Source organism: Solanum tuberosum, unplaced genomic scaffold (genome assembly GCF_000226075.1).
Source record: "Solanum tuberosum cultivar DM 1-3 516 R44 unplaced genomic scaffold, SolTub_3.0 scf00402, whole genome shotgun sequence".
NCBI lineage: Eukaryota > Viridiplantae > Streptophyta > Magnoliopsida > Solanales > Solanaceae > Solanum > Solanum tuberosum.
In genome coordinates this window covers 89833-100893 of record NW_006239325.1, presented here as the reverse complement: position 1 = coordinate 100893, position 11061 = coordinate 89833, and the positions used below count along the sequence as shown (strand labels likewise).

Genomic DNA, 11061 nt, shown 5'->3' with positions numbered 1-11061 from the left:
GTGGAAATTTTTTGTTAATCTTATTTAGTGATGAATTATTTTTTAGCTATAAACAAATTAGTATTCTAATTCTTAACTAATTTATTTCTACCACATATTCAAAAATTAGAAACACACTCTTGTTTAACATTGTTTCATAGTTAACTAAGAAGTCGATTGATTGATTTGGAAAGGAAAGGAAATTCAGGATTAAAAACAAAAGAGATAGGAATAAATTAAAGAAAGAATATATAAGTTTGTAGAATTAGAAAGTATGTATTTTAGAGAGATGTTTAGATATGCGTACTCAAAATTAAAAGATATCAAATATTCAAAAGTCTTAAGAATATTTATTTTTCTTAAATTTTAAAATTTGACGTTAAGTTAAAATCAAATAAATAAATTAAAACAAAAAAGTATCTTGTCATAATTTTTTTTTAAATTTATTAAAACAAAAAAATAAAAGTAACATTAGAAACATGTTAGGTCCTACAAAGTGTTTGGCACGCCGCTCATAGTGTTGGCCCACCATCTTTGAAAGGACAAGTTATTCAAAATATTACAAGGTAAACACATGAAATTAATATAATTTAATATTTGGTATATTTACGTAAAATTAAATTTGATCCATTAATATAGTTTTTCGACAAAGAGTATGATGATTCCCTACTTTTTTTTTAGCAATTACATGATTTGATAATATAAATATCCTTTTAAATGATCAATTTATAAGATTGAATTCAACTATAAAAAAAAAAGGTAGATGTTAGACATCTATGGTTGTGGAATAGAGTGTGGAAAGTGCAAAATGGGAAAAATCATGAGCTTTGTTAATGGCTATGGTTGTGGTTTTAACTTGGGTGATAAATTTAATTGTCCAAGAAAACAATTTTTATAGTAAATGAATGTGTTGTGTGTTTAACATGAAAAATCCAATCTACTACTCATGATAATTATAAGTGAAAAGGTCTGAAAAATACTTCAACTTTAACCAAAATTGTTGTTACGATACCAAACTTTATGGAGGACCTTTTACCCCCTACACTATTTAATAGTGTATTTTAATGGTATATATGTGTCCATGTGGACAAGTTACTTTTTATAATGATGCAATATTTATGATGTCCACGCGGACACATATATACCTTTAAAATACACTATTTAATAGTACAGGGGGTAAAAGGTCTTTTCCAAAGTTCGGTATCGTTACAGCAATTTCGGTCATAGTTCGAATATATTTCAGACATTTTTCCCTAATTATCATAATGTGCTGTTAACAAATGAAAATATCCCAAATGGACAAAAGTTCTTGATTTTACATTTTACTTGGAAGTCAATATTGGAACTCAAATAATTGGCATATCATATGACAAGCCTTTGGATCACATCAAGTGAAAGTAGGACAAAGTTTTGGGGGCCTAGTTGAAATTTCCATTTTAAACTTCAATAGGTATTTTTGAGAAAATTATGATTGAGTGATGACAACTCATATGTGATATATATATTGTATATATATAATGAAGCAAAAGGTAATAATAAAAATGAAGAGTAAGATACTCATGAATACTAAATAATGCTACTAAACAAGGAGAAGATGAGAAGAGGACCCTAGCTCTAGCCCTAGCCCTGGTCCTTGTCTCTTCCAAATAAAAATACGACAACACTCAACTATTTGTACCATTTTATCCTAATTCTCAACCTCTAAATCTTTTTATTTAGGGTCATGTCATCGGTAAGTTGAAGATATGTCATGTCTTATCTAATCGATCACCTCTTCGTAGTTTTTTTTTGGTCTACCTCTCTTCGAATTTGTTATAGGCTTATAGTCAACCTCTTACATCTCCATATTGATGGATCCTTATCCTCTCTTCGCACGCCCGAACTATTTGTGTCTCACTTTTTTCATCTTGTCTGTCACAGAGACCACTTCCACCTTGTCATGTATAACTTTGTTCATAATCCTATGATCTTTCCTAATAGGCTCACACACCCATATGAACATTCTCATTTCTGCTACCCTCTTCATCTTCTAAATGTGCATGTGCGTTCTTGATTAGACAACACTCTAATTATACATGAAAGTAGATCTAATCACCACTCTATAGAACTTATCTTTAAACCTCGGTGACACATTCTTATCACACAATATCCCGACGCAAGCCTCCAATAATTCATTAATCTCCTTATGTTCTAAGATTATAACTCACGATACTTGAACTACCTATCTTAAATATAACTTGTGTATTAATCTCACTTTCACTTATAGGATAGTCAATTTCAAAATTTAAATTTATAAACATTAATCTCCTAATGTTCTAAGATTATATATTCAAGATACTTGAACTACCTCTCTTAATACCTATTAATCTCACTTATAAGATAGTTAATTTCAAAATTAAAAAAATTTAATCTCACTTTCACTTATAGGATAGTTAATTTCAAAATTAAAAAAATAAAAATAAAAAGAGGATCCACTAAACCGGGGGATTGAACCCGACGTGAATCGAACACGCAACCTTCTGATCTGGAGTCAGACGCGCTACCATTGCGCCACGGATCCGTTGGTGATACCCAATTCACTAATTTGATTCTTTACGAAATCTTACAAATTATTTGATGTGTTTTATTTAAAGTCAAATTTAAATAAACTATCAAACCAATGTTAGAAAATTAGAGAAATCCCATAACTTCAAATAAAAGTAATCTCTTTTAATTTAAATTTAAACTAAACATATTTGATAACATCCAAAAATGAATATTTTGATAGGAAAAGTTGATAAGCTCAAAAAGATATATTTAAAAGCAATCTTGTGACTGTAAGTTAAATTTTTTAATAGAAAGTATTTTACCTGATTACGATATAAATTTAAATTAATCAGATTAATAAATCTCTTATACCAAAATTGTTTTTTTTTTAAAAAAAAAGTCTATGAAATTAGGTGTGGTGTTTCATTCATGAAATATTGTTCATTTTTGAACTTGTTTGTTAATAAAATCAATCTGACACTGTTTCCACGCCATTATTTGTTTTTTTTTTCCCATTCGATTCACATAGTCATACTGATTCGGATTAAATCAAAGTCATTTAAGGAGAAAACACTTTTTAATAAATAAATTGTTTACTCACAAAATTCAAATCTAAAAATTTCTTATTGAAGATTTCATATAAAAAAATAGAAAAATCGTATTCATTTCGATTTTCATCGAATTGCAAGTAAGGTCCATGTGGAGATTAATTTGTTTTCTTCTTTTTCTAAAAAAATACATTTTAAAAATAATATTTTAGTGATAGAACTTCCACTTTTTTAACAACATACTTAATGTAATTTCGTTAGTGAGGTCCAAGGAGGACACACCATACACATATCTTACTTCTATCTCGTAGAAATAAAACCGTTGTTTTGATAGACCCTCAACTTATATAAAGTCTGTCAAACAGTTGAGGGATACATACATGAAAAAATAACAACAACAAGATAATGTGAAATGAAGACTATTACATAACAAATAGGAAAAAGAACAATAACGACAACAAAATAATGGAATAATCAAAGCACAAAAAAAACCAATATTAGCCAAAATTCAAAATCAGAAACTACGAGAATAATGCTAATATTACTAATATAAAGGAAAGTCCAAGGATGACCACCAAACGTATTTCATAGCGGAGCGAGAGAATGCTCAACTATTAACTAAACTTTATTTCAATTCAGGATCTCCAAACTCCCTTATCTAAAGTCATATCCTCAATAAAATCAAAATATGTTATATCTTGTCCATCACTTCCACCCATTATTTCTTCGATCGTCCTCTACTTCAACTTGTTTTTTCCACTCAACGTTACGTATTTATGTTTGAATTTCTTTATAAATATCTAAAAAGCATTTATTATTATAATTTGTTATTTTCAAAATTCAAACTCGAAAACTCTAAATTAGTTATATTTTTTCTTATTTCACCACTTAAAAGTAGCATATGATGTGGTGAAGTGTAATGGTGGTGAAGTGGTGGAGTAGGTGTGGACACAATGAATTATGAGATGTGGGAAATTTTGGTCAATGAAGCCACCCATCTTATTGGTTGGTACCTTCATTTGCCCACCATACTATATCATATACTAGAGTGATATTGGACATTTCACTAAGCCATCTGTCATGGGCTTGTTTTTAATGACACAACAATTGCTAGACCCCCTACCCCCTCAAACCACTAGGGGTAGGGGTAAGGTGGGGATGGGTCACTAAAATATCTAGAAAAGTGAGTAGGGGTGGTGGTGGTGGTTTAGTGGAGTAGGTGTAGGATGTGCATGTTAGCATTATCAAAGACACTATCTCTCTCCCCCTTATCCTTTTGTGTGTCATCATTCATCATAATCCCCCCACCCACTATTAAGCAAACAACTTGCCAAAATTCAATGTCCACCCCCCTACCTCTCAACATCATCATTCAACTACCTCAACCTTCACCACTACCACCTCATCACATTTGCTATCTTGCGCCTCTAACCCATCCCCCAACCCCTATCTTTCACACCACCCTTTATGTCTCAACATCAATCATACAACAACCTCAACCAACCCCACCACCTATGCTATCTTGCACCTATCTAGCACTAGCCACCCATTCCCCACCCACCATCACCACTCACCACCCTATTTTCCTCTACTTTTATATTTCACTCAACATCATCAATACAACAACAATCTCCACCACCCCACCACCTTTGCTATCTTGCACCACTCTAGTACTACCCATTCCTCCACCCTTTTATTTAAAAGCCACTCAATTTGCTATAAACAAAACCACACACACCCCATTTAACGATGTCGTCTAACGTTGATTCTACCGTCGTAGTAGCAGAAGATGCCGTCCCGGAGGAGAAGCCACCGCCGCCGGCGAGGAGATTTCCACCGCCGTGTTGGACCCAAGAAGAGACTTTAGCTCTTATTGAAGCCTACCGTGAACGATGGTACGCGCTCCGCCGTGGGTACCTACGGACGGCTGACTGGGATGCGGTGGCAGCCACCGTGACCAGCCGCTGCCCAGATGCTTCTCCGGCGAAAACATCAGCTCAGTGCCGACACAAAATGGAAAAACTCCGGCAACGCTACCGTGCTGAGAAGCAGAGATCCCTTTCCTGCCCGACCGGTAGGTTTTTCTCATCTTGGTTCTTCTTTGATAACATGGACGCCATGGAAAATGGTACTACTGTTGCAGCAATCAGATCTAATAATCAACAAATCGCCGAGAAACAACAAACGGTTACACCCAGCCTACCCCTAATTTTTTTTACACCCCCCCCCCCTCCCCCCCCCCCCCACCCCCCACCATGTCTCAACATCATCATCATACAAGTACAACAACCTCAACCACCCCTTAACTTTTGCTATCTTGCGCCACTCTAGCACTACCCATTTCCCCACCTTATTTTCCTACTCATTCAACATCATCATACAATAACCTCTACCACCTCATCTTTATTCATTAGTCGATGGATAACATGTGAATATTTTTATACTATCCCTCATCAATACTGATCTTCAAAGGACTTTAGGTTAATCAAAAGATTATTTACCCATTATTCACACCATCGATTATGTCTCAACATCAACCACCCTACCACCTTTGCTATCTGGAGCCTCTCTAACACTACCCATTAGGCCATTACCCACCTTATTTTCCTACTCATTTTATATCTCACTCAACATCATCATCATCATACAACCTCCACCACCTCATCACATTTGCTATCTTGCGCCTCTAACCCATCCCCCAACCCCTATCTTTCACACCACCCTTTATGTCTCAACATCAATCATACAACAACCTCAACCAACCCCACCACCTATGCTATCTTGCACCTATCTAGCACTAGCCACCCATTCCCCACCCACCATCACCACTCACCACCCTATTTTCCTCTACTTTTATATTTCACTCAACATCATCAATACAACAACAATCTCCACCACCCCACCACCTTTGCTATCTTGCACCACTCTAGTACTACCCATTCCTCCACCCTTTTATTTAAAAGCCACTCAATTTGCTATAAACAAAACCACACACACCCCATTTAACGATGTCGTCTAACGTTGATTCTACCGTCGTAGTAGCAGAAGATGCCGTCCCGGAGGAGAAGCCACCGCCGCCGGCGAGGAGATTTCCACCGCCGTGTTGGACCCAAGAAGAGACTTTAGCTCTTATTGAAGCCTACCGTGAACGATGGTACGCGCTCCGCCGTGGGTACCTACGGACGGCTGACTGGGATGCGGTGGCAGCCACCGTGACCAGCCGCTGCCCAGATGCTTCTCCGGCGAAAACATCAGCTCAGTGCCGACACAAAATGGAAAAACTCCGGCAACGCTACCGTGCTGAGAAGCAGAGATCCCTTTCCTGCCCGACCGGTAGGTTTTTCTCATCTTGGTTCTTCTTTGATAACATGGACGCCATGGAAAATGGTACTACTGTTGCAGCAATCAGATCTAATAATCAACAAATCGCCGAGAAACAACAAACGGTTACTGCTGTTTCTGGTGATGGCTATGCTTTAAAAACAATGATTGATCAGAATTTATTGAAATTGAAGATCAATCAAAAGAATGGTATAGCTTCACCCCCAAATTTCATGTTTAATCATGCTTTAGCTGCGACAAAATCCGAAAAGATTAACTTTGCTACTAGGATTCCAAATGGGTATTGTTCATACATGGATATGGGACCTAGCAAACAAGAACATCCACATGATCTTGAGTTTTCAAGTGGGTATAGGATGAAAAATGGAATTTCAATGAAAGCGAAGCGAACAGGGAGGATTATTGGAGATGTAAATGGATTTGATCAAGGAGGAATTAAAGGTGGGGGTAATTTTGTAATGAATCCTAGTTTTGATTGTGATGAAGGAAGTGAATATAATAATGGAAGTAATGCTAATGATGGTTTCCATATTAGGAATATGGGTGTTTCCAGCTCAAGAAGAAGTTATAATAGTGGGAATGTTGAACAACAACCCAATCTTGATTCTAGGTTCAGTCCTGGTTTGTCAAAATTCGGGAAGAAGGGAGGAGGTGGTGTAGGGATGAAGAGGGGGAGAGATCCGGTGGAAGAGATGGTTTTATCGATTAAGTTATTAGGCGAAGGGTTCATGAAAATGGAGAAAATGAAGATGGAAATGGCAAAGGAAGTGGAGCAAATGAGAATGGAGATGGAGATGAAACGTAACGAGATGATACTCGAATCACAGAAGCAGATTGTGGAAGCATTCGTGAAGGTCTTAGGTGAGGTTCACAAGAACAAGAATGCGAAGACTGTTTCACCTGAATCATAGCTCTCTCTAAGGCCTTATGTTGAATTCCATTGTTTTTGGAGGGCATTGGAGTGACAACAACGACGACAACTCAATCCCAAACAAGTTGGAGTAGGCTCGTTTTGATGATTCTTGATTTGTATTCTCTGTGCTTTACATTTGCTGTCTATTTCTGACTTGTGTGATCATCATAGTTGATCAAAGTTTTAGTCTTTTAGATCTGTTTGCATTTTCCAGGCAATCTGTAGCATATAGTAATGTGTACAGCTACTAGTTTTAGTAGTAGTAGTTGTTATTTATATAGTATTGTGTTGTTGTAGGATTATGAGAAGTGATGAGGGATTTATCTTGATCTGATTCTTAAAGAAATGTTACAACTCTTTTGTCTTTTGGTTGATTGTTTTACTTTTGTTGGTATTTGCTTTGAATATACATATGCGGCCCCTTAAACTTGCTTGGTTATTTTATTTAGTCATCTGAAACTAAGGCTTTGTGGAACTTGATGTGAGATTCATTAGGTGAATGGTGGAGAGTTTATGTTGATTTCCATTGTTTCTGGAGGGCATTTGAACAAATACGACAACGCCTCAATCCCAAACAAGTCAGATTATGTTGGTTTTAAAGGTTCTTGATTCCTTTTTGTCTGTGTTTTACATTTGTTGCTTATTTCTGACTCTCTGTGATTATCATAATTGATCAAAGTTTTAGCCTTTTAGGTATGTTGGCATTATCCAGGCAATCTGTAACATATAGTATTGTGTACAGCTACTAGTTTTAGTACTTCATCCGTCTCAAAATAAGTGTCGTTTTAGCTCATTCCACACTCATTAAGAAAAATAATAAATACAAGGTATAGTTTACGAAGTTGCAACTCCTTTGCCTTCATCAATTGGTTAACTGCTTTGCTTCTGATGAAATTATTATTGGAAATAAGCTTTCACAAGGAAAATATCATTTGCTTCAAATAAGGAAAAACAAGTGCATTATACTAAGTTACTAACTAATTTCAAGATTTTAATAATTAAAGATCTCACTTCATTAATTTGAGTAAAGCTTTGGCAAAGAAGTAATGAAATCTTTCTATTCTTACAAATGTTGATTTTTAACTCTCATGTTATACTTAATATGAGAGTTATGAATATTTATCACTTATTTTAGATAATAAGTCTCAAATAATGTTAATGTGATAAATTTATACCCAGACTTGCAATCAGAGTCTCTTAGACTACCAATAATCTTATAGTAACCCATAATCATAGGAATTAAACAACTACGAGTGAGCTCTATGTTGCTCTGACTTTTCAATAATGTTGTATTGTATCTAATCCTCCAAAAATGTATAGCTTTTGAAAAATCCGACACTCGTCTTGGCAATATTGAAGTCCAACAACATGGAGTGAATTTGGCCATTTTTGGACTTTGATCCTGTCAAATCAAAACATCACTAACAAGTAAAGATGCTCATTGATCAAAGTATTACAGACACTTATTTGCCAACCCATCCAGGAAATGAAAATTGTGAAGTTATTTTTGCACTAAAAGGATTTAGAAAAACAATATTCATGATCAGCAAAAAGACTTTACAACAATGGCAAAAGAACTAACTATAAAATCATTGCCCAGAAACAGAAAAAGGCAAAAAAGAATAAAATTACATGGGAGACCAAGCACTACTACAAAATGGAGAATACGATTAACATATTCTCCTTCGACTAGCATAGAAGAACTACCTGGATTACATTCTCCTGTAAATATGAAAAACTAATGTTATATGAGAAACAATCTCAAGAATCCTTCGAACTGCTTGAGGTCTCATCTTTCCAAGATGCTTGCCATTGCTTGTCATAGAAAGTAGTCTCTTCCAACAACTTTTTGATAGTTTCTAAATCCTCATTCTTGCGGATTAGGAGGACACCAGCCACGGCTACAAACAATAGCGTTTTGCAAAAGAAATTCCCCATTTGGTCGACGAGGCCTACACCAGTCAAGCTATCCACAAAGTAGGCCATAAAGAAACCAATCATTGCAGCACGACCTGTACAAGATTTACATCACCCCTTAGTTGATCAGCTTAATCCTAATATACGTACTTCTTTGTGTGTGAGAACAGGATACAATAGAGAGCAAAAAGGATATGAACCTCAAACTCTAAAAGAGACGGTTCAAAGCTGGAATGGTCAGAAAACAAAGAAACAGTTGTGATACTACTAAAATAGTGTCCATTAATGTTATTTTTGTTGCTACTGTCCTGTTACTATCTGCTATTTTCTTGTACTTCTATTACTTCTTTCTTTGAACTGCTTAAGACTATTTTTCCCGTGAGCCGATGGTCTATCAGAACTACCCCTGAGGTTGGGCTAAAGTTTGTGTACACTCTACCTTCCCTAGACCCCAGTTTGTGGGATTATACTAGGTATGTTGTTGTTATGGATATTTTGGTCCTTGTGGCATGAAAGAAATAAAAGATGTTTAGAAAACAAGTCGTCAGCAGTGTATGTTTTAAAAAGTAGGATCTTGAAACTGTTATGTTCTAATGTTGGTGTAACATGCATTTCCTTTTGGATGTAAACTCATCAACTTTTTGGATTCCCTGCCTATTTGAGGGGACAAAAGTCTTTTTGCTGTACATATTCAGAACCAGCTCGGTGCAATTAATGAAACTTCAATTACTTATCAAGAAAAAGGAAAAGGGATATGAAGCAAACCATTGAGACGTTCTGCTTCAGGAAGATGGAACCTCTTCATCCATGCCCACCAAGGAATAATTGCGGTGTCGAAAAGCACAGGATCTTCATTACTTGATGACTCGGGGCTATCTTCTAACCATTTCCTTCTCCTAACCTCTGCAAAATGAATAGCCATCAATTGTTATACTGCGATAATTTCCAAAAATGGACAAAAAGGAGACTGTTGTTAATGTCTACTACCACTAGGCACAACCGATTAAATCTTAAAATCAAGAAAGCCAATGTATTTATCAAGAAGGCATCAGATGTAGGTAAATAACTGGAAGAAAGGATGAAAGATTGCAACTTTTTAAAGTGTATTAGCAAATGAATCTAGCAGAGGAAAAGGGATCAACAACACGTAGTTAAAAAACTAACAACTGCATATAATCTAAAATAATCCATCAATTCAAGAAAGTCATCATTTCATGTGAGTAATATTTTGGATTGAGAGACATCTTAGATGAACATCTTCTTGTACTGTCTGTAATTGCATCAAACATACAGATAACTCTAATTCAAGATTTTGATCCAGCCAAAGTGCAAGAAAGCACATCTATCAATACCTTCTAGTCGATGGCTCCCCCATGTTGTGTGCCGCAAATCCTTCACAAGCAAACTTCGTAAACAATTTTTTTTTGATAAAGGTAACATTTGTATATCAATCATCAGCTCAAAGCTGGTATCCAAAAATTTACATCATATCCTCCTTCCACACATGTATGTCGGGCATAAACAAAGGATAAAGAAAAGAGAAGAAGAAAAAAGAGAACTATCCCTAGATCCTCCTTTCACCTTTATAAAGACCCTAGAATGTCTACAATAGCCACAGGGTCATCTATATACTCTGAACTACACCAATAGCAAAAAGTGATAATGCAGTTCATTTTAATCTTGTGCAGAGGGCTGCTCTTGTTATCAAAATTCCTAGAATTCCTTTCTTTCCATATGGTCCACCAAATAACAGCTGGGACAATTTTCCATCTACTCTTGTCTGTGCTGCCACTGCCCTCCATATTCCAGCTTTCTAGAGCCTGTCCTGTTCTCCCT

General features: G+C 35.7%; 2 protein-coding genes and 1 non-coding gene across 3 annotated transcripts in view; 1 reads left to right on the top strand and 2 right to left on the bottom strand.

Annotated features, from left to right (window-relative positions):
• Positions 1-2467: 2467 nt before the first annotated feature.
• TRNAW-CCA (transfer RNA tryptophan (anticodon CCA)) lies at positions 2468-2539 on the bottom strand. The gene has a single exon. It is a non-coding gene; the product is annotated as a tRNA-Trp (tRNA).
• Positions 2540-5344: 2805 nt separating this feature from the next.
• Positions 5345-7676, top strand: LOC102592979 (trihelix transcription factor ASIL2-like). Its single transcript, XM_006362418.2, has one exon. The coding sequence runs from the start codon at positions 6062-6064 to the stop codon at positions 7304-7306; it is 1245 nt and encodes a 414-aa protein (XP_006362480.1). The 5' UTR covers positions 5345-6061; the 3' UTR covers positions 7307-7676.
• A 1112-nt stretch (positions 7677-8788) lies between these two features.
• LOC102592644 (uncharacterized) overlaps positions 8789-11061 on the bottom strand; it is a 5562-nt gene continuing 3289 nt past the window's right edge. Inside the window, exons 2-3 of the mRNA XM_006362417.2 lie at positions 9991-10128; positions 8789-9320 (exon numbers count right to left, since the gene is read on the bottom strand). Of these exons, the coding sequence (XP_006362479.1) occupies positions 9070-9320; positions 9991-10128 (389 nt within the window). The 3' untranslated portion in view covers positions 8789-9069. The remainder of the gene's footprint in view (positions 9321-9990; positions 10129-11061) is intronic.

Excerpts from the sequence above, each read along its gene's own strand:
- LOC102592979 (XM_006362418.2), top strand. The coding sequence starts at position 6,062 with ATGTCGTCTAACGTTGATTCTACCGTCGTAGTAGCAGAAGATGCCGTC.